Consider the following 26,760-nt stretch of genomic DNA (forward strand, 5'->3'; position numbering starts at 1 on the left):
TTTTGTATCCTTGTCTATAAATTATATCATTTGATCCATTTTAGGGTCAATTTAGGTTAATTGATTTTTGTACCGATTACTGCTCTTATTTTCCTGATTCTATGTAAGAAATATTTGATTGAATGCTCGATATTGTGAACTTTTCCTTGCTGTGTCCTGCATCCTCGTATTTCTCTTGCTGTCATTTTACTTATTTTTGGATTCAGTAAAGTAACCTGGACAAAGGTCCATCCATTCTCAACTTGCTTGTATAGTGTTTATGTGGCAGCAGAGCAGACTTTGGTTTGTGGCTAATTTTCCCCACAACTGAGGCTAGTTCTCCTGACTAGTCAACCTGATGCCTTACCCAGGAGCTCTCTCCTCAGAGGGGAACAAGCACTACATGACCGTGAGTGTGAGCCCTGCAGAATGTTCCTCCAGTGTCTCTGGTTGTTTCCTCAAGCTCATGCAGTTTCCTCCCACACCTGTCCTCCTAGGAATATGTGCAGAACTCCAGGCTTCTCTCTCTGGAGATCTCTCTTCCTTTATATTCTTCCCTCTGGACTTTTATTTTCTCTTTTGTTCCCTGAAAGCACAATATGTCATGAAGAATTGCATGTCATAACATTTTGAGGTGATCTCTCATGAATAAAGAATGGAGGCAAGACTGCGAAGACCTGCAATGTGATGGCCAATGAGGACTCAGCTGGGATTCCTGCAAGGTCATCTTGAACTGAGGCAGGACCTTGGGCTCTTGGCATCGGGCAGACATGAGATCTGAATCACACAGAGAGGAACATAAACTTGGGGGATGCAATTATTTGCTGATAAAGGTACTTCCCAGTGGGGGCACAGCTGTGAACATCCTGCTTCCAGCACTGTAGGGTGGGTGTGTGAGCCCTGAAGAGGGAATCTAGGCAGACAGGGCAGTGTCCATTAACCTAGTTTTCTTGCTTCAGAGGCCCAGGCTGTAATGGGACTCAGAGGCTTCAGAGAAAGAGCTGGCCTTGGCAGTTCTGGTCACTAACCCAGGAAAGTTCGACTAATATGTAGTCCAGTCATTCCCACTTGGAAATTCAGGCACAATGACTAACGGCCATATATCTTCCTCGCTCTGCCTGTCCACCTAGGCTGTCTGTCCACAATTCACATACTTGTCCAGGAAACAACCTTGTCCTACCAGCCTTAAATCCAGTCCTGATCCATCCTCCAAAGAGCCTGTCTGGAGGGCTGGGAGGAGAGGGCAGCCTGGGCATCTCATATCTGGGACCTGGGCAGGACCTGCTCATGGCTTTGTCTGAAGTCCTCCTGAGGCTGGAGGAGAGTGTGACACAGATGAGAAAGAGGTTTGTGTCTCACTTCCCCATCAGCCTGTATCACTGTGAGTTTCAGAACTAAGAGCATCTACTGCCAGACAGTAATAGTCAGCCTCGTCCTCAGCCTGGGCCCCACTGATGGTCAGTGTGGACGTGTCTCCTGAGCTGGAGCCGGAGAATCGTTCAGGGATCCCTGAGTGGCGCTCATTATTAATATTGATGAGCAGTACAGGGGCCTGGCCTGGCTTCTGCTGGTACCAGCTAGGAGAAAAAAATTCAAAGTTGCTTCCCTGGCAGGTGAGGGTGGCTCTCTGTCCCAAGGCCACGGACACCTCAGATGGCTGAGTCAGCTCAGAAGAGGCCACAGGACCTGCAAGAGAGGAGAGCAGAGGTGAAGGTAAGGATGAGGGTCTCATTCCCAGAGGGCCCACACCCTGAAGCCTCCCCTCTACAGAGCTGAAGGTCAGGGCCAGGCTGTTCCATAGTCTCTTTAGGGGCTGAGCCCTGGGAAGCATCACCTGTGCAGAGAGAGAGGAAGGCTAACAAGAGAGGGGTCCAGGCCATGGTGGAGATTCCCCAGACTTCTGCCTCTGAGCCTACAGCTGGGGATGTGCCTAAGGGCCTCTCTTATTGTCTAGAAGAAATGCAAATCTACTTCCTCTTTTTTGTGGCCTTCCTGAGTTTCTCTGTCCTGATCAGAAAATGGCTCAGCCTAAAGAGGTTGTGAAAGTGGGTCCTATTCCCAAGGCCTGTCCCTGAGCACACAGAACTCTCTCTTGTGTTGAGTGAGAAAGTAGAGATGCCTACCCCCAGCACATGCTCTCACACCTCAGTCTGTGCCCTGGGCTTCCCCTCTGGGCTTGGGGACAAGCCCTCAGTCCTGCTCTAGTGATGGGTCATCCATGTTTGTGGACTGGGCAGTGGTGAAGTGGGAGCTTGTAGGGACACTGGTCATGCTGTTGTATGAGACGTGAAACATCATGACCAGATACAGAGAAATTGCTTATGTGCCTCTCAGGCAAGTCTTTTTTATGGTTTGGGGAAAAAAATGGCAGAAACCTTTGGTATCTAAGGCTTGTAAGAATTCTTTGATGACACCAGAACCATGAATGGTAAAAGGATGATCAATATGTTGTACCTCATTAAATGTAATATCTTTTGCTTTGTAAGACTTTCTAAAGGATGAAAAAAACAAGTAACAGAGAAAACATATTTGAAAACCCAATGTGCAATGAAGGACTATGGTATAGAGACCATTAAGCACCCTCAAAAGTAAACTGTAAAAATAAAATCCATTCTTAACACAGGCAATTAACAAGCACAAACATTCCACGGAGGAGGACACAGAAATCGCAAAGAGCACAAGAAAGGTCGTTCCTCATTAACCATGAGGGAAATGCACATGAAAACCACAAGCACATCTCCCTACGTACTTATCAGATTGGCTGCAATAAAATTAGTGACAAACCTAATTGTTGGCGAGGATGTGGGGATACTGTATCACTCATGTCCCATGAGGGGAATGTGAAATGCTGCAGCAACCCTGGAAAAGGGTATGAGAGATTCTTTAAAAAAGTGAACTTATGGTTACCATGGAACCCAGCAAATGACTCTTGGGCATTTATTTCAAAATGAAAATATGTTCATAGAGAAACTATGCACAAATGTTCATACACCCTTATGTATACTACCTCAAGGTAAGAACAATCCAGGTGTCCTTCATTGGGTGGATTGGTAAACAGACTTTGGTATACTGGGATCATGGAATAGTACTCAGTGATGAAAAGGAATGAAATCTTAATGCACACAAGGATGTTGATGAATGTACAGTGTCTTATGCAGAGTGAAAAATGCCAATCCCAAAGGCTATGCACAATAGAAATCTATTTTTTATTTCTATTAATCATTCTTGAAAAGACAAAATTTTAGAAATGGAGAATCAGTTAGTGGATGGCAAAGGTTAGGGGCAGTGCAGGGCACGTAGGAGGGAGGAAGTGAATGTTGTTATAAAATGACAACATGAGGGCTCCCTGTGGAGATGGAACCGTTTTGTCTCTTAACTGTGGTGTGGACCTATGAACCTACACAGGGGATAAAATCACATCAATCTACCTACACACACAAACACACACACACGACTGAGTAAAAGTCACCGGGGGAATCTGAATTTGAAAATGGACAAGTATTTGTTCAAAATCTTCACTAAACAAAACACACAGATGACAATAAGCACCTGAAAGATGCTAAAGGTTTCCAGTCACTAAAGAAATGAAAACTGTAAACATGATGGGATATCACTACAGATATATTAAAAAGGTTTAAACAAAAACTGAGAAGCTACTGTTAATGAGAATGCGGAACAAATGGAAGTCTCGTAAACGCTTGGTTATAATGAAAATGCAAAGCCAGCATCGACGTTGGAAAACAATTTGTTCATTTCTGAGAAAGTTCGACATATATCTACCATATGAGCCAGAAATTCCATTCCTATGTATTTATTCAAGTGACATGAAAACTCATGTCCACAAAAAACCCAAAACAAGGTCCTAAAGCTTTTATTTGAAATTACCAGAGTGGAACATGGAAATATGCCAAGTGTCACTTCACTGGGAAACTGAAACACACACTGTAGTTCATCTGTGCAAGGGAATTCTACTCACAGTGAAAATGGAATGAACTATTAACATGCAAGAATGTAGAAGCATCCCAAATGGATTATGCCTAGTGAAAGAAGCCTGAATGAAACCACTACCAGAATGAAACATAATATTTATATGAAGTTCTTGCAAAGATCGAACTATGGTGACAGACATCAGATCTGGAGTTGTGAGTTGGACATGGCAGGAGAGTGTGACTGCCAAGAGGTCTTGGAATCTGTGGGTAATGATTGAACTGTTACACATCATGGTTGTGGAAGTGCTTACACCTCTGTATGCATTTGTCAAAACTCACACAACTGTTCACTAAAAGTACTGGATCTTGGAAGATGTAAATTATGTAATTTTGTAAATTATGTCATTATGTAAATTATGTAATTATGACATAATAAAAGAAAAAAAGTTGTCGTAGGTGAAGGTTTCCAAGAGCCAACTCTCACATAGACTAGTTTGCAAGAGGTCTAGATGAAACAGAGAACACACCCTGAGGACAGGAAGGAAGCAGATTTGGGCAGATATGGATGTTGAGGTCTGACACAACAGGGCCCACAGTACAAATAATGGGGCTCTGGTGCTGGGGGTGCCCTTCGGATCCCGCTGAATGGCCGGCAGCCCTGCCTCCATCCCACCACACTCACAGGTCACTAGATGTAGCCTGTTACCAAGAACGGGAATGTCCCCACTGTGCCAGGTCTCTTCAGCAGAAGCAAGTCCTGGAGCTGCAGTTGCTGACACCCCAGCCTCTGGGGAATGAGGTCTCCATCCTGCAGGGGAGGGGTCAGAATTCTGGTCCTCACACAGGAGACCCAGGACAGTGACAGGCTAAGTGTCATTAGTTTTGATGTTTAGATTATCAAGGATAAAAGACAGACACACAGGCAAAATGGACAGTAAATGAAAATCAGGAAAGAGTGCATATAAAAGAACCACATAGGATAAAGACTTACTGGAAGAGAACCAGAGAACTATAGAAACTAGAGAACTAGAGAAATTCAGAGAGAGAGACAGAGTCAGAGGCAGAGAGTGGGAGATGCAGGAGGAGTCAGAGGGGAAAGGCCCCTCCTCCAGCACACTCTCACTCCAGCCCACCTGCCTAGCTTGCCCTGTCACACTCAGAGCAACAGCAGCTTCAACATGCCTCCACGTGCAGGTCCTGTGACCTGTGTCAGCTGCTCTCTGGACCTATTTATCAACAGCTTCTCAAGCTTTCGAGATTCCCCTAATGTGACAATGACAATGCATTCTGTCCATTCTTGAGAATCTTCTAAGGCCATAGCAACAGTTATTTTTGACAAAAACTGTTACTCCAGGTCTCAGGATTACCTGGCATCTGTTTGGACAAATACATGGGTATAGCACAACCAAGGAAGGGCCTCTCATCCTTCACAATTTCATTGTCATTTTCACACGACAAGAGCTGACAGTGTCCTCGGAAGAGTTCAGCACCCTGTTGTAACCTTGACCATAAGTAATGGCCTCTCATGGCCACTGGTCCACCTCTGACAAGAATTTGTAGTGGTGGCTCCATCACTGCTTGGTCATCATGTCAGCACAGACTCACCTTTCCATTTGCTGCCACCACTTCTAGTAGTTTGTCCCTCTGTCTGTCCATCAGAGGCTACTGCTGACCTTCTTCAAAGTTGATAGCACTACAAGGCCCAGGTGGGCCTGGATGTGATGTGGTCCACACTGGGGTTTGTATTTATGTCCCCGCAGTCCTCCAGACTCCCTCTCCTACAGTGTAACCAGTGGAGGAATCTCCCCACTGGAGGGCCCCATGGGAGACCTTGTTGGGGACAAAGGCAGTGCAAATCCCTAGTAGAGATCAACCGTTTAGTGGAGTGTAGAGGATGGGAGATGGCCCTGTGACCCTGGTGACTCAGTCAACCAGAGGCTGACACATGTCACTGTAGGACTGAGCCCTGATGTCCATCTCTCGCTATTCCTTCTGCATTCTGTCCACTCCCTCCCACAGAGACCAGCAATCTCCTCTCCTCTGGCATCCTTTAGAGTCATCCAGGCCATAGGCAGCTCCAGGAATCTCCATGTCAGACCTCTGACTGGCTATCCCAGCCTGACCTTCTGGGGTCCAGCCCTAAAATCCCACCTGACCTTGCTCAGGCCAGTTCACAGGGACCAGTGTTACCTCGTCAATATGGTAGTTCCATGTTGACACAAAGATATGATGTGTGTGACAGATGTTTGTTTTTCAGACGCTAGAAAAGTTCTGGTGGAAATCCACATATCCAGGACACCAGCCCCCTCCCAAATGCACTTGAGGTGGATCACCCACAGGACTGAGACTCAGGGAGTCAACATATTGTCCACCTTAGTGTCTCGTGTCCCTCACATCCTGCCACTATCCCTGTGGACATGGTCCCCACTGTGTCCCTGGAAGAGTCCTGTGGGCAAAACATCTAGCCCTTCTTGGCACCCCAAGCTGACAATCTGCCACAGCTGGAAAAGCTCAAGTCACCTTCCATGTAGGTCCTGCCATAGACCTCCTAACATACAAGGTACTTCCCTACTGGTCCCCAGCTCAGCACCCACCATGGGGTTGATGTCTCTCTGTCCTGCCTCCCATGAGGGCAAAGTGCAACTGTCAGAGCCCTGAACCCTGACAGAAGTCCTGCTATACACCATGGTGCACCTGGAGTCAAGACGTGACAGCTGCAGGTGACTTCCATGGTCACCCCTGGACCCCTGAGATCCATGTCTTTTCCCGAAGCAGAGTCTTATGCTGGGAGCACAGAGGTTGTGGGGGATGGGAATTGGTCACCCAACATATGTCTCTTAGGCATGAGGATTATTTGGGGCTGGTTACTTTTAATAAACTGCAGACAGGAAAGGAACTCTGAAAAGCAGAGTTTACTTTCCCTTTGTTAAGAAACATTTACATTGTAAAGGAAATCTCCAACTGTAAAGGTGTCTCCCTCTCTGTACCAGGAAGGAGGGAAGACCTTAACTCTAGAAACTCTTAATCAATGCCAAAGGCAAGGACTTAAATCTGCATCTTTTTATTGTACTTGTCTGGTAACCTCCTGTAACTGACTCCTTCCACCCCCAAAATCCTCCTTTGTCTTTAGCTGAAGATGATATCTAAGGTGGTGGCTTTGGCCATTTTGGCGAGTTGCTCTGCCTGCCTGAGCCTCTCCCACGTATACATGTTACGAAGCTTTGTTTAATTTTCTCCTGTTATTCTGTCTCATGGCAATTTAATTTGTTCTCCCGTCCAAAGAACCCACAGCAGGTAGAGGAAATGTCTTCCTCCCCAACAAGGCCAAGGGTTGTTTTTAGATGCAGTCATCTCAGTCTAGCCACTCAGAGACATTTTCCTGCTTGGGCTGGTCTAGTCTCTCTCAGCATTGTTCCCACAGGCATCTGCTGGAGGAAACAGATGTACAGTTGACAATAACCTAAATTTTGACCTGCATCGGTCCCTTCTTAGTGTTTTCATGGAGAGGAGGTACATGATGATAGGGTTTGCAAGGAGAAGAATCAAATGTCTCAGGGTCCTGTAGAGGGACAAGGAGCAGCTCACCCTGAGTCCCCAGGGGAAGAAGGGACAGGGAGAAAGGAGGTTTCAGCTTCTCTTCTCTTTCATCTAAGCCACTGTTTCTTACTCATTCTGTCCATCAATTGTATGACTCTCACCAGAGTGATACTCAACTTCGTCTTTAAACTGGATTTTGGAGATGGTTAAGTAGCAGTCAGCCCCAGAGCTGGAGCCTGAGAACCAATCAGGGATCTTGTCCCCCTCGCTGTGGTTTTTATCACTGATAACCAGCATCACGTACCCAGGGGCCTTCGCTGGTCTCTGTAGATACAGTGAATGGAGTAGGTGCTGTGCTCACTGCACTGGGTGCAGGTGAGCTTGACTGAGGCTCCCAGGGAGGTAGATGCAGATGGTGGCGGGGTCAGCACAGGAAGAGCACAGAGACCTGGAAACCAAGAATAACAGAATGATGCTCAATGCACCAAGAGTTGACAGATGTCCCTGGGGCCTGCGCTTGGAGGGAAATGTCAGAGAGGGAGACACCTAAGTGCCCTGGGATGCTCAGACTTGTGGAGAAAATGAGGGGCAGGTGGTAGAAGGGAACCAGTCCCTGGCGAAGGGGTCTTACGGGAGCTCTGCCCTGAGGCTGCCCAGGATGACTGGCTTCTCCCAGCTCTACATTTAGCCTCTCTTCTTGCAGTTCAAGAGGGAGGAACATTGAATGCATATCTCTTCCCCATTCCCTCTGTCTGTGCTCTTGTCTGAGCCCTGAGCCTAAGGACTTCCTGCTGGTAATTTACTGAGGTCAGAAAAAGTGCCAGGTGTGGGTTTCATAGTGGGGAGTTGATTCTACACAATACAAGTGTCTGCAAAGGAAGCATCAGTTACGCCCTTTGCACTTGAGCACAGCCAGGGGACCTGGATGGAGTAGGTGCCACAAACAAAGACCCACAGTGCCCCCTGCTGCTGCCAGGATGATGTCTTCTTATATGCATTGATACTTCAATACTTCTGAGCCCTCAATAGATGCCAGACCTTTGGTGAGTTCTTACCTGCACCCTCCCAACCAGACATCACAATAACCAACCAGCAGCCCTCTGCTGAAGGTCAAACTTCCCTCCAGTCTGATGAGGAGGGAGCCATCACTGTAAAGTTAAATGATTTCCCCACAGTCCACCAGACAGTGATGAGTGAGTCAAGATTCCAATCCAGGGGGCTGACCTCAGACCCTGACTTGTCAGACCTTCATTCCCTGCCAATAACCATGCCCATATCGTTCTCCTCTTCATCCCAACCCTCCTGGGCCCTCCTGTCACCACCATCTCTTCTGTATTCAGGACCTCCCGGCTCCCTCAGTCTGCCTGAAGAGCCCTCAGATCTTCATGGTGTTGAAATCTGTGTTTCCCAGTGAAACATCATCTGTCTGTGGACCAATGTGGGGACACTCCCTCTGCTCCCTCCATGACACGCAACACCGGAGGACATGTCAGCAGGACCTTGGGGACTTCAGATGCCTCATTGGGCTACTCCTGTCAGGTTCTTCCCCTGGCAAGTTAGGATGAGGATCCTTTTCTAACATGGTCAAATCTCTTGAGTTTGGACTTCTCTCAGAGTAGGAACAGAATCCCTTAAAATTTATAAACATGATTTGTAAGATGCATATTTTACCTTCTATCATGAACAAACGTGTTTGTTTTCAAACCTCACACTGCTGAGGATGTGATAATGCTAATTCCCTTGCAAAATGCTAGAGATGTTGTTCATGGAAATAACGGGTGAAGCACTGTGCTGATACCTGAGCACAGACAGCAGACCCCATGTGCTCACTCATCAGAATTTGGTCTGAAGAGATCATCGAAGATGAGATGAGGGCCACATGCGTCAGACACATGCGCTATTGTTCCCACTGAGCGCTTTACACACAGCTCCTCTCCACCCTCCCAGCTGGATGCCTCCACTCCTCCTGCTTCACACCTCAGAGTCTCCCCCATGGGTCCCTGATGGCCACTCCTGCAGGCAGGTTCTGACACCTTTGCTTCTGGGTCACATTCCACCATGGGAGGGAACTTGCTAGTACCATCCTGGGAGAATTGACCTTCATAAAAATGATCTGTGCTTGTGAATTAAGCAAATGTATCTGTTTAAGGAGAATACCACGAAGAGTTATCCAGGCTCAATAAAGTATTCTTTAAAATCATCCTTCCTTTCTAGGTCTCTGCACAAATATAGCTTCAGGACTTGTTGTGAGGTTTGTGGAAATGATCTTCTGACTGACAGTGATTCTTGCATTCACATTTATAAAAAATTCACATGGACTGTTGTCCTTCATTACACTGACTAATGAAAATGTGTGCTGATGGCTCAGATTCATCTTTAATATTATTGTTATATGTTAACATCTTGTTTTTAAGAATGGAAGTAGTATGGACTCATGTTATAAAAATTCCCTTACTTCTAGGTGGCCTCAGTACTCCTATTTTGGGTAGAAAATGGAGCAGTCATTCCTCCCCTGTGTCGCTCTTGGTCATGGGGCCCTCCTTTCGCCCCCTGGTGGCTGTGGTTACATACAGCAATGACTGTTAGCCCAAGGAAACCTCATCCATTTAACCTGCTCTGTCCTTGTCATGGCCACACACATGTAGCTGTGAGCATGAAATCTGGGTAGTCCCAGGAGAGATGTCCTGTAGTTCTGAGAAACCCAACACATTTAAAGGACATCGTATAAAAGTGATGTAAAACATATCAGTATCTTCACACTTAATTCATATTGAAATGATACTATTTCAACTCATTGACTTAAAAAATATTCCATGAAAAATAATTCCACCTGTTTCTTCTATTTTTTTAAATGTGGCTACTGTAAATTTACCAATTCCATAAGTGTTTCCAATTTTATTTCAATCATACAGGGCTGCACTGCAAATTCACAATATCAGTCATTTCCTTTTGAAATAGAAGAGAGAACTGTCTGGCTTCTTAAGGAGGGGCCAAGTCTCAGCTTTGAAAGCACAATGAGAGGCAACAGGATGGTGGTAAAGACCGGGGACTCTGGGGTCAGAGACCTGGGTTTGCTGCTGGGTCGGCCACTTCCTAGTTCTGACCTCAGGCAGGTTGCTCATCCCCCCATGCCTCAACTTCCCCATCTGTAAAATGGGGTGATGATGAGAATGCTTGTTCATAGAGGATTTGTGCTTAAACAGTTTAATACATATGAACTGCTTTGGATGGTGAGTGATACGTATTAAGCACATGTGAATGCTTCCTCCTCCTCCTAATAACATCCTTAATCTTTATTCTTATACTTAATACGAAGCAAAGACAGTGGACTAACGGAAGAATAAAAGTTATGGAAACAGAAAGTCTTAGGCTTGGGACAATGGAAATTGACAACGTTTCCTGACCGCAGTAAAATACACACCCATGCGCACACACTTGCACAGAAACATGCACACACACACATGCACACATGCCCACAGTTGCACTGCTCTTCGCACGGGTCACTGCCCCCTCTCCTGCTTGCAGGTCCTTTGGGTGCAGAGAGGCAGTTGTGTTTCTCTGACAGGACATCACAGGATGTCAGGGCAGAACTACAGAGAACTCGTCTGTGCTTGTGCAGATCTGTGACATGGGTCATCTCATCCTCATGTCTCACTAGAGTCGGCCCTGCTTATGTCTCCTCATTCAGGGAGGGGGTTAGAACCTGCAAACCCAAAATGCACATGTTGACATCAGTGTGTGTCCTCCGACCTGTCTGCAGAGGGCAATATGCAGGCCAGGGCGTGTTAACTCACAAAGCATATTCACCAGTTATTTTAATCTCAAAACGACTTTATTCAGAAATGGCCAAAATAATTGCAATTCAGAATGTGCATACCATGGCGGATGACAGGCAAATCCAGAAAAAAATGAGGGGCCCTGTTTTTCTAGACAAAATGGGAAGTTGGGAGGGGCTGTCCTAAGAAAGTCCACTGGGGGACAGTAACACTTTAAGAGTTTAGAGAGGCAATGGCTTCTCATTGGCTGAGCTGTTCCTGGCTGGGGACAGAAATTTCCCTTCAGCAGTAAAGTCATTGTGCTTTTTGTTGGAGATGAAGTTGGTGTTGGAGTAATTGATGCCCTCTTAGAGGTGTGAGAGCTCCCCCTTCAGGCCTTCCTGACTCCTTTTTGGTTCAGGTCTGTTTTATCAATTTCAGCAGTGTGCAGGTGAGGACGGATTGGCTTCAGTACTGGGATGGTGTCACTGAGGGGAAAGGACGCTGGACAGAGAGAGCAGGGGAACCTCACGCTGATCCCTCCAGTCAGTCCAGAGAGCACGGGGGAAGTTCACGAGATCTTAGGGACGCCATGTCCCAAGCTGGCCCAGGAGGACTAGTGGTTGGAGGAGAAGCAGATCAGCCTCGGGTCCCAGGGATTCTGCCAGGGACACAGTTGCCACTGGAAAGCTCCAACCACCTCCACTCCCCGCTGAAGAAATGGGGTTCTTTTGCACTGGGGCCTGGCTGGGAGGTTACTCTGACACTTTCTTTGTGTCAGACATTTTCTTATGATGAGATGGAGCCTGGACATCAGTCCCAAGAAATGAGTCATTTAGGGGACAGTCAGGGGTCTTCTCATCTTTCAGCTCATGCCCCAGCTGAAGCCATGAGAAATCCGTGGTGCAGCAACGACCTGTTGAGCTGTGCACCTACAATCTTGTCCCCTGAGGGAAGGGAGGGCTAAAGCATGGCAGACACACTGTTTTAGTTAATTTGTGACCCCACTCAAATCCAAATATTGAAGTCCTAACCCCAGTACCTCTGACCTTATTGGATATAGGATCATTGCAGATGTAATTAGGTAATTTCAGATGAGATCATGCTGGAGGAGGATGGACCCCTAATCCTATTTGATAGGTGTCCTTACAAAAGAGAAACTTTTAGACACTAGCAAGGGAGAATCCCATATGAAGGTCGAGGCAAAATCTTCAAGCAAGGAACACAAACAATTGCCAGCAAACCAACAGAAGCTAGAAGCAAGGCCTGGAGCAGATTCTCCTTCACAGCCCACAAGAACACAGACCCTGTGACACCGTGATCTCAGACTTTTAACCCCAAAACTGTGCGACAGTAAATCTCTATTGTCAGCCCCCAGTGTGTCGTGCTCTGTGACAGCAGCCCTAGCAAACTAACTCAGTCTCCCCTAGAACTCTGCTCTCAGGGCCTCAGCAGCAGGGCTGGGCTCCTTCCAGCAGCTTTGTCTCTATGATCCCAACCCCCTGGGAGGGGCCTCCTGCCAGATGCTTCCCTCCCCTAAAGTGTCCATTCTCCTCCCAAGAGCCTGTCTCAAGTCCCCAGGCAGCACAGTCTCTCTTGTAAGCTAAGATCCCTGCATTCCCATGCCTGCTCCTTCTGGGATCATTGTGGGGAGCGATGCACACAGTTAAAGTCTTATCCTGTCCCATAAGAATATTCTATTATTTCCAATGTGAGTTATGAGCATCGCTGAAAATATTCCAGGTTCTACCTTGCTGGACCCTGTGTACAGCTCTCCCTCATAGAAAAGAGTCTATCCAAGACAAAGATAAGAATGAGATAGGACATGTGCTAAAAGCTTCAACAGGAGAAATACAGGGTCCTGAGAGAACATTCAGGAAAAGCATCTCCCTTAGTCTTTATTTCAGGGATGTTCTCCCTGAGAAAAGGACTTTCAAACAGAACATTGCAGGATAACTTGTGTCAACTTGTTTAGGTTCAGCACATCTGGGAGTGCCGATGAGGGGCAGGGACCAAGATAAACCATGGGTTGAAGAAAGGCATTTATGAGGAGGAGTGGGGCAACTTTGATGGCAGAACCCATGGCTCTTTCAGGAGTCCAAGCATACTGGTTACAGGCCAGAACTAACCCCACATAGGGTGGAAAAATTCCCAGGATCTCCTTCCTCAGGTCAAAGGCAAAAGTCAGGCCCAGGTCACCTGTCCCCACACTTCTCTTTCTGGTAATGGGAAGAGAGGATAGATCTGAAAAGCTGGACAGACACGCACCTGTCCCAGGGTGGGGCAGACGACAGTCACTAAGGGAGAAATTCATTGTAATTCCCATGCACTGTCCCAGCCTGGGCTCTGACCATCTGGACGTCGTCGGTACCTATGTCTCCTGAGCAGAACAAGTGGTGTCTGAGCACACAGACCACAGCCAGGGACAGAGCCTTTGTCCCTAAGTGGCCTCAATCAGCTGAGGCTCCCAAGGATATACTTTGCCCAGTGTTGGCAAAGAGGAGTGGACTTCACTGTTTCAGCCTTGAACCTAGAAAGGGATACACTCCACGGGATTGGAGAACAGAACAAGGGGCAGCAGGGGAGTGGGTCCATCCCAGGATGGTTTTGGTCTCACTTCCTCATCACTAAGAAACATTAAGAAAGAGCCGCCACCACTACTTTGCATAGGAACAACAGTAGTAATCAGTTTCACAGCTGGGCTGGTGGTCAGAGATACTCGGAGAGATCATGTTGCCAGATTTGGAGTCTGGGGTCTGTGAAGTTTGATTCATGACCCATCGTCAGTCATGTGGGGCCATACCAGGAGCTGTTGGTAAAAGAAGACACAATTATAACCCCCAATGTCCCTGCTGCTTCCACACAGTACGTGGTGACCATCTGCCCAGGGGCCAGAAACGCCTAGGGAGACTGAGTCAGGAGAGACTGGCCCCCAGTGCTGATGGGAGGTGGATATGTGGACAGGGTTGAGTGCAGGGCCAAGACCCTGTTGATCCTGGGTGGGAGGGAGAGCAGGTCCCTAGCTTTACAGCCTGCGCCTTCCTGTGGTGACTGTCACCTGTGCTGTGAGGAGCAGGAGTGAAGCCACTCAAAGTGTGTTCTTGGAGGACCAGCAGCACAGGTTCTCTTGGGAGCTGTTAGACATGCATATTTCTGGCCCCTACTCTGATCTGGTGCAGCTGCATCTGCATCTTGTGGGGACCCCCAGGGGACTGTGTGTTCACTGAAGTCTCAGAAACTCTGGTCCAGGTCACCATGGACAATCTCACGTCCTCCTGCTTGTCTTCCCAAGTCCTTCCTGGGTCACCTGGCTCTTGGGTCGTAACTGTCCTGCCCTTGTCAACTGAGTTTGATTCAGAACTAGACCCTGCAATGGTGTGGGGAAATGTTTAAGAATAGACTTTTTCACAGGCCACATGGGTGATGTGTTGGGGGGGGTATGTTCCAGCGGGTCTTCCAGATAGAAAAAGGTTGCTTCGTTTATCTGGACTTTCCTACTTTCTACACACATCGTGCTCTCTTCTGACTTCTAGTTTCTACATGTTTTTCTCTCTGGCTGGAACCTTCCCATGGCCCTGCTCCTCACCAATGCCTGAATCCTAGTCATCCTTTCATTCTTTGTCCATATCACGTGTCTAGGAAGTTACCTTCTAACGCCAGAATGTTCAGAAACACAGAAATACACACCGGTATCATTTGTCATCAATATCCTTACATTGAGTGTTGTATGTCCAGATTCTTTGCATGGAATAACACCCTCCCTCCTGTATTTGCACCTCCATTCTTACTTATTTGATGCTATAATAGGACTAAGATTGAAACCAGAAGCAATGTCTGCTGCATGAACACATTGTGATTCTTGAGGGGAGTAGCCCCATGGCCGAGTTCTTAAGTTTGGGCGCTCGGCTTCGGTGGCCCAGTGTTTTGCCGGTTTAGGTCCTGGGCATGGATCTAGTACTCCTCATCAAGCCGTGCTGAGGCGGGTTCCCACATGGCACACCCAGAAGCACCTACAACTAGAATATACAACTGTGTACTGGGGGCTTTGGGAAGAATAAGAAGAAAAAACAGATCGACAACATAGCTCAGAGGCCAATCTTAAAAAGAAACAAAAAGAACTTGACTCTTGAGAAGATCATGCCTTTTGTCCTTTATTCTATTAAGATGATGCCTTCCACCAACAGATTTCCAGGTGTTGGAACAACCTGGCCTCCTTTTGATAACTCCCACCGGGTCATGGTATATGTTCCGTTTTTTATGTTGCTGGATTAGTTTTTCTAGCAATTTGTAGAGGATTTTTGTATCTACATCCATAAGGGTCATTGATCTATAGTTTTCTTTCCTTGTGATGTCTTTATCGGGTTTTGGTATCAGAGTAATTAATAGTGGCCTTATAGAATGAAGTGGTATGTGTTCTTTCCTCTTCTTGTTTGTGAAAGAACTTGTGAATAATTGGTATTAATTCTTCTAAATATTTAATGGAATTCACCAGTGAAGCCATGTGTGTCTGGGCCTTTCTTTTTGGGTAGTTTTTGATTACTAATTTAATCTCTTTCATTTTTGCAAAATTCATCAGGTTTTCTCTTTTGTCGTGAGTCTGATTCCATAATCTGTGTCTTTCTAGGAATTCATCCATTTCATCTAATTTTTGGCATGTAATTGTTCATAGTATTACCTCACAACCTTAAAGTCCTGTTTTATTTCTGTAATGTCCGTAGTAATGGCTCCTCTTTACTTCCCGATTTACTAATTTTTTTTTAGTGATCAGTCTAGCTAATGGTTTGTCAATATTGTTGACGGTTTCAATGAACCAACTGTTAATTTTGCTGAATTTCTCTGATGTTCTTCCTGCTATTTCTCTAACTTCCATTCTAATCTTCCTTACAGTCACACACTGCATAGCTACATTTTGGTCAATGTGGCCTGTTTACATGATGCTGGTTCTATAAGATTAGTACTATATAGCCTAGGTGTGTAGTAGGCTATACCATGCATGTTTGTGTAAGTTCACCCCGATATTCATACAGTGGTGAAATGCCTAATGACAGATTTCTCAGAATGGAAGCCTGACATTAAACAGCACATGACTGTTCCTTCCTCTGCTGCTTTTGGCTCAGTTTTCTCTTCTTTTTACAATGTTTTAGAGTGCAATATTAACTTATTTGTCTTCCCCACGACTGAGGCAAGTTCTCCTGACTAGTGAACCTGATGACTTAACTAGGAGCTGTCCCCTCTGCCTGAGGAACAAACACTACATGATTGTGTAAGTGTGAGCCCTGCGGTATGTTACTCTAGTATTTCTGGCTGGTTCTTTCCTCAACCTCACACAGTTTCTTCCCACTCATGACTCATCAGTCCTCTTAGGAATATGCACAGAACTAGAGGGTTCTCTCTGTGCAACTCTCTTCTCTTCCACATCCTTCCTTCAGGAATTTTATATTCTCTTTGGCTCCCTGGAAGCACACTGTGACAAGCAGAATTGCATGCAATAGTGTTTGGGTAGACCTTTCTGGAAGTCAGAATGAGAGGCAAGGCTGGGCTGTCTTGCCATGTGGTTATAAATGAGGACTCAGAAGGAAGACCCTGCTAGGTCATCCTAAATTGAGACAGGCCCTTGGTATCTTGGCATCAGGCAGTTATTGGATCTAAGTCACTTCCGGTGAGGGGGCATAAGTTGGGGGAGGCAATTCCTTGTAGACAATGGCACTTCCCAGTGAGGGCACAATGGGTCAGAGCAGGGCTCCCAGCCAGTTTGGGTGGGTGGGTCTGGACTGAAGAGGGATCTAGGTGGACACCACAGTCTCCAATACACTGATTTTCTTCATTCAGAATCCCAGGTTGCCATAGATACTAGGGGCTTAAGGAACCCATAGAGGTGGGAGGTTCTGGGGAATAAATAGGACATTTGGTCAAGGAGTAGCCACTATACGGAAATTCACCATTCACCACTATGTGGAAATGCAGATAGCAATACACCAGTAGACATACATCTCCCTCTTTTTGTTCTTCTGCACAGGTCCTTGTTCCTCAGCTCACATTCTGGCGCAGAAGACACCAGTATGTCCTGGTCTTGGCCGCCCTAAATCAACTCCTGATCTACATTCTGCAGAGCCCACGTGAAGGGCTGGGAGGAGAGGGCTGCCTGGGGATCTAAGATCTGGGGACCAGAGCCAGACCCACTCATGGCGTTGTCTACAATCCTCCTGAGGTTGGAGGAGAGTGTGATGCAGACAGGGAAGGGTTTGTGTCTCACCTCCCCATCAGCCTGGTTCCATCAGCCTCAGGGTCAGATGGGGTTGGCTGGTGGATGAAAGTTTTGTACCAATGAGACCCCCACCCTTTTCTCTGGGCAGGTGCAGCCCATCAGGGCTCACACAGAGCCAAGGAGCACTGTGCAGGGATTTCAGCCCCATTAGCACCTCATCCTATAGCAGGTTCCTGAGCATCCTTCCCCCACAGGCAGTCCCCTGCTGAGCTCAGAGTCCCGGCCAGCCTTGTCTCAGAGCCCTGTAGCTGGGGATGGATGAGAGCATGGGGGCAGCACCTGTGCAGTGTGCAAGGAGGCCAAGGAGCAGAGGAATCCAGGCAATGGTGGAGATGCCCTTATTCTGCTCCCTGAGGCCTGAGGCTAGGCAGGTTTTCTCCCAGACCTCTCTTATCCTCTTACTGGAGGGAACTGCTGGGTATGCAAATCAGCCAGGGCCCAGGGGCAGCTGCTTCAGGAGCTGTGTCATTTCAGAGAAGGGCTCACCCCAAAGGGACACAGAGAGGGGAGGTATGACCCCTACAGACCCTGCATTCAGCCCAGGGGATTCTCCTACACCTGTCTACCCAACTCTTTGTGGCTGACATCTCTTCTCCAGACTGTGTCCTGGAATCTTGCGTGGGATGGCCTTTTCATGGCAGAGCTCAGAGGTGAATCTATATTTTCTGAACCCATCATAGAATGTTAACTATAGAAGTGACCACACGAGGCTTAGGTCAGTGTAGTGTCCTGCCCTGATCACAGTTTCTGAGCACGATAACCTGAATACAGTTCCTCCCTTGCCAGGTGCACATGGAGTTTGTAGGAGCCATTGAGGTGCTGTAAGTTCTGTCTTTGGGGAGAGCTCCTGGTACAGGTCATAGGGGCTGTGCCTCAGTGTCCCCAGTGAGCTCTCAGTGTCAGGGACAGATCCAGTGCTGGAGAAAGGTTTGAGGGTGACAGAGTTTTAGCAGGAAACAGGTGGCCTGAGTGGAATGAAGTACCTGGACCTGTGCAAGAGAAATAGGAAGAGTCTACAAGAACTAGATCTGAGAGACTTGCAGTCAGAATTCTTACATCAGTGTCAAAGGTGATACTGTAGGGAAAGAAGGTTAGGTCATGGTTACTAACCCCATTGCATGGAGAGCCCCGGACTCCTAGGCCCACCCATCTCCAGGTGGTTTTTCCATGTGAGTGCTGCCCCTTGTTGGCCACTCCATGCTGGCTGCTGGAGGCCCAGGGATGGACTCTCTCCAGGGATAGATTCAGAACACACTGCTGAGGTCCAGTCAAGTTTATTTAGACACACTCTGGTCTGGCACAAGTTCCAGTCCTGTGAATTGAGCATGTGCAAGACACAGCCTCTGCTCTTGGAAATGTCCATGCCGTGAGTGAGGCAGTGCAGTGGTTGCACTGGGTTTGCAGACACAGCCAACAGTGGCCATAACATTCTACCTGTACACCGACTTTTATATTAATTGAAATCAGAAGTATCACATCAACAAGAATGAAAGTAAGGCCAGCATCATGGGGATGGTGGAAAAGAAAGAGAAAGTTCCCAGGTCTCATGGAATTGGTGAGGATCTAGAAAAAAAATTATCTTCGTTTGCCTCATATTTGTGGCGTTAAAATCAGCACCCAGCTCTTCATGCCTCTGTTTTTCATGTGGGTGTTCTTGCAGTAAACAGTGTCTTTGAGCAATTAGGGAAATAACGAAAAGAAATCTGCCAGTTAATAAAAATGATGAGAGGGAAAGAACACCACAGTGGTAGGTGCTGTGCACATAATTAATACAGATCTAGGCAGAAAATGGGGGGAAGATCATTTTATAATCAGAGGTTAGAGGACCCCCTGAAGAGGTAACTCCGGAGCTGCTCCCAGGAAGGAATGAGGAAACAAGTAACAGGAATGACTGTGGAAAGAGCTGAATCAGTGCCTGTCGGGAAGAGTCTGATGTGGCCCAAATGTGAAAGAACGTCGTCCGACCTGAGGGCATCTGAGATTCAAAATGCTTCAAGTCGAGTGTGATACTTTCTTGTAAACTAAGAGTTTGGGGGGCAGGAACGCTTTGTAGTCAGGAGTGGCAAAGTGGAATTTCCGTGTAATAAATCAGGTTTTTTGCAGCTGACTTAGCACAGGATGATGCCAATGGAGTAGAGTCAGGTTTGACACGGGTGGGGTAAGACCACCCCTTGGCCCTCCCTAGGTCACCTGGCGGCTGAAGACATTCAAGATTGTGGTTCCTAATTCCTCTCCTCTCCGCAGTACCCAGAATGCAGGCAGGATGGGGACTTAAGCTGCTGCATGTGACTCTGGTCCCGAGCCACCTGCCTACTGTCCCATGTGGGTGACCAGTCACTGCTTTCCCTAAATTTCTACATATTTACTGATGTGACTGGGAGCATAGAATTGGGGGAGTGCCCCTGACAGGGAAGGAAGCGGCTGAGAGCGGCAGTGACCAGTCCCAAGATCACTTGGGGATGCAGAGGGAAGACGGAGGTCTTATCCCCGAAACAATAACCTCTTCTGAGACTCCAGAACCAGCCTGGGCCAGGAGATGTGTTCTGGGAAAAATCTCACCAAAATTTTGGTTCTTTGATGTAGACTCTTCATGTCAGTTCTTCCAGCTGTCTGTGGGGACGCTACTGCCCCTGGACCTGGGGCCAACCATGCATCTGGGAGGGCAACCAGCTCCATGTTCCCTCTGGGGCTGGTCACAAACCCCAAGGACAACATACTCCAGATGAGAAGGAACTAGAGGGACCTTTTCATGATCTTTACCCTGGAAATTCCTTGAGATTGTGTCTTAGGTTCCAGGGATCCGGTAGATAAAATATCACCTATTCACTGCTGTTGACTGGTCCATTAGCATGACAAGTTCGTTGCACACTTAATAATCCAAACATACTGTCAATACTCTATGAACAGTACATGATTTTCTTTTTCGATGTCTGGTCCCCATCCCTTATATTCTAGATCAGCTCTCATATGGGACAGGAATATACTGAGAGAAAGCTCTGTTTTTTCTTTTCAAAAAATTCCACACCAGGCAATTTTGTATTTCCAATGTGGACGTTTCCCTGCTAAGCCTCTGAATTTCTGTGTGTGGTAGATCTATGTGCCCTTTGTCCAGGTTGTCACACATTTATTAATTCTCCAGGGAAATGTTGTTTTTGTGTAACGTTCACTATTTTTGTTGGTCATGCAAACTTTCCTCATTGCTCCTCTAAGAGTTTTGACACTGACCCTTTTGTGAGGAAAGTCATGCGTTGTGAAGATGTCAGATTTTTTTCTTCACAAATGAAGGTGAGTCATATCCAGCCAATGGCTGAAGAGTCAATACCCATCCAGGTACCATCCAGGTAGTCATCTAGGTACCATCCAGGTACCAGTTCCACCCAGAACCTTGATTCAGATGAAGACCAAGCCTTTGGTATAAGTGGCATGTGTAACTGTGAAGGTTGAGTTAGTAAACTGAAACAGAACTGGCTTTCTTGATGGGAACCATCATTTACAACACTTACAAATGTTACGCCATGATACTGGTGAAATGTTTTCATTCATTAGTTTGGATAGAGATGCAGTTGTTTGCCAGTTTCTTATACAAAACCTTCTCAGCACATGCTACCTGTCTTCAACGTGCCAACTCATCACATGTTGAAATGGGGATCTTTTCATTTCCATCCTGCTCCTTATCCAGGCACCATCCCCACTAAATGGTGGCATCACTAGGTTCTCATCAACCATTGATTCTTGCTGTTCTGGGCAAAACCTGTTAGTAATTAACCTGCTCTCTGAGACTTTCTCCTCAATGTCACTTTGTAACCATAATCTTTCCTCTGTTTCTTTTTAGACTCCAAAGCCATTAAAAACAATCATCATCTGGACTTGTGAAATGGCTGTGGTTGACAGTAACAATCACTTTATTTGTCCTCCAGCCATGGCTGAATTTCTGGGATGTTTTCCACCAAAGGTGTGCAGTGAGATCTGAAGTTTGGCTTCACCAATATTGAGAGTAACAGCCTGATATGAGTAAATTTCACTGTACCCTGGACGCTGTCCCTCCTCACACTAGTGCAGTGAAAATATGAGAGTCTGTAGTTCTGCATCGTCAACCTAACCAGCATTGTGCATATGTCCAGACCAAACCTCCTCCCCCTTCTGACATCTCATCTTCCAAAATCACCAGTGTGGACATCAGATATGTTTGTAGAACACAAACGCTAATAAAATGGAAAATAGATATTCATAACATATTAGCAAGGGAGAAGATGCGAGAGAAAGTGAAACTTCCCAGTCACTTCTCACCCACACGATTCCTGTTTACATCATGTGCACTCTTAGGGTGGGAGATGGGTATGAGATACAGCACGGGAAACCTCCATCTGTAAAGTTACACGTCCACACCTTCAACTTCCTGTCTGCCCAGTAGACCTTGTCGACTTCTACAGTCCCTGACAGCACCATCATCAGCCTCCCTCTACCTCTCTCTGCAATTCAGTGCCCAGCAGTCAGGAGTGATCCTACTCTGTGCACCAGAAACTTTAAATGGACTCAACAGGTGAACAAGTCCTGTTGGGCACACTAAACATGATTCTTCCTTGTGGAAATTTTTAAAATTTTCTGGAAACCTCAGGTTCAAAGGAACCTTGGCTGAGAAATGCTAGATCAGAAACTGCTAACAGCAAAGTGTGAGAGTTTGAATCTTCAAGATACTAGTTGTGTAAAATCTTTATAGATTTAACAGACATTCCTGTGCAACTGGGGAAACGTGACTGCGGACCATGTGGAGGACTGTTGTTAAAATTCTAATAAATGATAACAGTGTTGGGCTTAGTATACTTATATATCTGTGGACACAAAGGAAGAGACAGAGAGAGAGCAGCAATAGGGTCCAGTGCGAGCAGTGAGGTGTCTAGGGAGAGGATATACGACTAAACTATTCATTCAAATTGTCTGCATTCACAAATATAGGAAAATTAAAATGGCCAGACTATTGGAGAAATGGAGAGACTGAGAGAGAAAATACGCTCCATGGGGGTATGTGGTCTGGCATCAGACATCCCTGCGGGCAGAGTACCCCAGCCATGCGGAGCAGCGACCCCCCTCATGCCAGCAGCCACGTAAAATGTAAGGGAGGATCAGGTCTGGACCTTGGCATGGGGAGTTTCCTGGTGAGCTCCAATGAAGGTAGTGCAGAGCACCACAGTCAAATACAAACCCAACATGGACCCAAGGTCAACCCAAATATGTCCAGACCTACATGGCGGAGGTGATGGGACTGTTAGGGCAGTGGGAGGAAAGTGGAGCCAGGAAATGGCCCCGGGTGGAACCCCCAAGCTGACGCCTGCACTTTCTCTGCATTTACTTTGAAATCTCAGGATAGAATGGGCCCTGGGACAGCAGAAGCTGTAACAGCCCGTTACGATGTGGGGGACTCTTCATGCAGGAAACCAGATGAGACCCAGCACCCGGGGTCTCCTCCAGGCTGCTTTTATCCAAGGCGAAGTGGAACCCGAGCAGGAATGTGCCATCTGACACAGTTCTCCTCTCCTCTGGTACACATAGTTACATCTGGAGCCCATGTGATGTATCATCGCTTCCTGCATCTTTCTTATCTACTCCAATCCTGACAACAGTCTCCACAGCTCAGACAAGCACCACAGTCAATTCTTAATCAGGGTAAACAGAGACCCTGAGAGGACAGACAACCTGCTCAGAGTGTCTTAGCCCTGCAGTGTCAGGGCCAGGACTAGGAAGGATGAGTGACCCTAAGTCCTGACCACACCTGCTCAGAGGGAAGGTGAGAGTGAGGGCCAACCTGAGCCAGGCAGGTTCCTGTCCTACTATCCCATCTGTCCTTGTCACTGTGAGTCACTGCACGCTGCTGCCACTGCCATGGTAGGTGACACAGTGATAGTCAGCCTCATCCTTGTCCCAGGCACTGTGGATGGTCAGAGTGGCCATGTTCCCTGAGTTGGAGCCTGAGAATCAGTCAGGGATCCCTGAGGGACACTTGATATGCTCATAAATGACGAGCACAGGGGCCTGGCTTCTGCTGGGACTAAGATGTATATTTATCCCCAGATTATCACCAGAGCAGGCTACTGTGGCTGTCTGTCTCAGGATCACCTACACTGAGAGTGGCTGCTTCAGCTCACAAGATTCCACAGAGCCTTAAGAGAGGAGAGGAGAGGGGGCTTGAGGGTGAAGAGCCCAAATGTAGGACGTCACTCCTTGAGGTTGTGTCTGGACTGAGATCAGGGTTTTGTGAGGCTGAGACTGCAGTCAGTGCCGGAGGGGGCAGCACCTGTGCAGCGATGAGGAAGGGGAGCAGGAGTGGAGACTAGGACATGGTGAAGGTGCCCCAGAGCTCTACCTTCTGAGACTCCATATCTGGGCTCCTACATGTCCTGTTGTCCCCCAGGGCAGAGCCCTCACAGCTACGGAATCCGATGGGCCCCCCTTGGTTCCCTGAGGAAGTTGTTTGAGGTTTTGAGAGGAAGCAGGTCCCAAGCGAAACAGAGGGCAGAGACTCTTCCCTTTAACCCTCACCCTCAGTCCCACACAATCCTTCTCTAGGGCTCGAGAGGCCCTGTCACAACTTCCAGGCCTCCATGGAAGGTCACACATGGCTTGTTCTGTGAGAATCATCGCTAGCCCAGCCTCCATTCTGGCCTTTATCCCTTGGCTGCCCTGCCCAGGGTCACTTGAGGAAGGATGTATTCTTCTTGTGGTTCAGAGAGGTCCTGTCCATGGGGCTGACCCAGACCCTGTGCTCTAGAAGGTCCACAGAGTGAAAAAGGTGGGGCTGAGATCCTATGTTCTCAAGACTTTGCTGGACTCCTGCATCTCTTTCTAGCTGTAGGGACTCTGAGACCTGCATTGTGACCTCCATGCTGCTGCGAGCAGAAAGCACTGGAGGAGGAGCCCAGGAGCAGATCCAGTCCTGCCTCCAACACTGATGACAATGTAGTGTTATCCGTATGACTTGGAAGGTCACTCTGGGTTGATATTCAAGGAGAAATTATTATATGTCAACACTCTGTCCTTCCCCACACACACTATGCCATTTCTCCTTCCCAGGAACTCTAAACAGCAGTGAGTGTTCAAGTCCCCACTGCATGGGTGACACCCTGAGACTGGACATGGGGTGACTCACCCAGTCTCAGAGTCATCATTAACAAAGCCCCAATTATCTGCCTTGTGTGTTACACGTAGACATTTTATAGACCAAGAGAGTAGGTTCAATTGACTATATTCTGGCATCTAGGGTCATTTTCTTTCACTCTGTGTGACCAGTGCTTGCCATAGAAAAGACCCATAGGATGAGCTCAAAATTTATGGTGGAATAAAAGTATCAAAGCAATGTATAACATGTAAGCTTCTTTCAACTGGAAGTTATGGTTACAATCAGGATGCCTTCATTGCCCCACACAGAGATATGTACTAACAAGTTATCTAATTAATTATTTAATGATATCAACAAATATTTAGTGACACCCAGGGAAACTGCTCTGAATTCTGCATGAGATTTCTGTTCAAGAGAGAGAAAAAGAAAAAAAAAAAGAAAAGAATTATATCACCTGTGGTGGGGTAAATTCCCAGGGGCAAACACTCTCTTAGAGATCAGTGTGCGGTAAGTCTAGATAAACCAGAGAACACACCTCGAAGACAGGATGGGATGAAGAAAGCAAGACACTGACCTGCAAAGCCATCACAGCCAGGCCCACAGTAGAATTTACTGGACTCTTCAGATCCCACTGAATGGGGTGGGGCCCTGCCTCTATCCCACCACATGCACAGGTCACTAGATGGTGGCTGCCAGCAGGAAAGGGAATGTCCCCACTGTGCAGGCTCTCTTCAGCTGAAGCAAGTCCTGGAGCTGTGGCTGCTGGCACACCATCCTGTGGGGAATGAGGACTCCATCCTGCAGGGGAGGGACGTGGATTCTGGTTGTCACACAGAACACCTAGGACAGTGACTCACACAATGTTGCTCTTCTTTGTATTATGACTATTAAGGGATAAAGTCAGCTCCCCCCCCCCCCACATACTCACACACACACACACACACACACACACACACACACTGTAGGAAGGAAAGGTTGACGAAAGGGTGCATGAAAAGGGAGAAAATAGCACAAGTTTGTTGGAAGAAATTTAAAAAATACATAAATCATACCCTCCAGGGAGAAATCCTAAGAGCTCAGGAGGGAGAGAGAGAGAAGAAGGAGCAGGACAAGGAAGAAGAAAGAAGGAGGGGGAGGAACAGGAGAAAGAAGAAACGAGGAGGACGAGGGAAGAAGATGCAGGATGAGCAGGAGGGAAAGGACACCTCCTCCAGCACACATTCTCCCTTTTGACCCAGCCTCCCTGGCCTCCCCATCACACTCTCCATGACATCAGCTACATTCTGCCTTGTGGGCAGTTCCTGACACCTGTTTTAGCTGCTCCCTGGATTTAATTGTCAATAGCTGTTCAGGTCCAAGAGGAGAAGGGGCAGAGCAAAATGGCGGGGTGAGCTGACCCAGGATTCTCTCCCCTCCAAAATACAACAAAGGATTGGAAAAACTGAATTTCAGAGAACAAATCTAATGCCAACTCGTTAGAGACCTACAATACAAGAAGGTGGAGATTATAAACCTTGCCGATGGCCTCGTAGGTGCTGGAACGGGTAGGAGAGAAGGTCGCTCCCTCCCCTAGAGTCTGTGATTGCTGCTGTGTGGGTCTGGGATGGAGCAAGAGAGGGGCCACGCGACTGGGGGATCATCCAGGACTCCTGTCACTGGTTCAGTGGCACCCCGCTGATGAGGGAAAGCTTCCATCCGTGGGGACCCCATAAACCCAGGGCCTAGGAAGACCAGAGAACAGAACTGATCTGAATCCAGATTGTTGCGCCAGAATAGCAGCACCTCCCTCCCGGCAAAGCCACTGGGCGCTGCCATCTTGGCCGAAGGCAGAGAGCTCAGAACACGTGGCTCTCAACCCCCATCTAGTGGTGACAGGCTGTAACTGCAACCAAATTCTACCACCGTGTGAAAAAACTGCTCCTCTACCATCCAGCAATTTATAAAAGCCCCAGACCAGAAGGAAAACAGTAAAACATATAATTAAGTCCTGAGGACTTGGAATTAGGTAAACTAAGTGATAATCAGTTCAGAGCAGCTATAATCAAAAAACTCAATGAGGTAGAGAGAAAGATAGAGAAACAAGCCAATGAGTTCTGGAGTTACTTCACAAAAGAGATTGAACTCATAAAGAAGAATCAAACAGAATTACTAGAGATGAAAAACACAATAGACCAGATAAAACAG

General features: G+C 47.1%; 1 protein-coding gene and 1 long non-coding RNA gene across 13 annotated transcripts in view; one reads left to right on the top strand and one right to left on the bottom strand.

Moving 5' to 3' along the window:
* The window catches only part of LOC100060608 (immunoglobulin lambda variable 1-40), a 765,973-nt gene that overhangs the window by 257,238 nt on the left and 481,975 nt on the right, over positions 1 to 26,760 (bottom strand). For 2 of the 12 annotated variants that reach the window (XM_070276177.1, XM_070276180.1), the window contains exons 1-2: positions 1,814 to 1,967; positions 1,360 to 1,665 (exon numbers count right to left, since the gene is read on the bottom strand). The exons of 8 other annotated variants lie outside the window; for them this stretch is intronic. In XM_070276177.1, coding sequence (XP_070132278.1) covers positions 1,360 to 1,665; positions 1,814 to 1,859 — 352 coding nt within the window. In that variant the 5' untranslated portion in view covers positions 1,860 to 1,967. Of the gene's footprint in view, positions 1 to 1,338; positions 1,666 to 1,813; positions 1,968 to 26,760 lie in introns of those variants that run through there. 2 more of the 12 variants (XM_070276182.1, XM_070276185.1) reach the window with 2 other exon arrangements.
* LOC111774818 (uncharacterized) lies at positions 1,591 to 4,363 on the top strand. Its single transcript, XR_002810085.2, has 2 exons — positions 1,591 to 1,692; positions 2,603 to 4,363. It is a non-coding gene; the product is annotated as an uncharacterized lncRNA (long non-coding RNA).

This window comes from Equus caballus, chromosome 8 (genome assembly GCF_041296265.1).
Source record: "Equus caballus isolate H_3958 breed thoroughbred chromosome 8, TB-T2T, whole genome shotgun sequence".
In the NCBI taxonomy this organism is placed as follows: domain Eukaryota; kingdom Metazoa; phylum Chordata; class Mammalia; order Perissodactyla; family Equidae; genus Equus; species Equus caballus.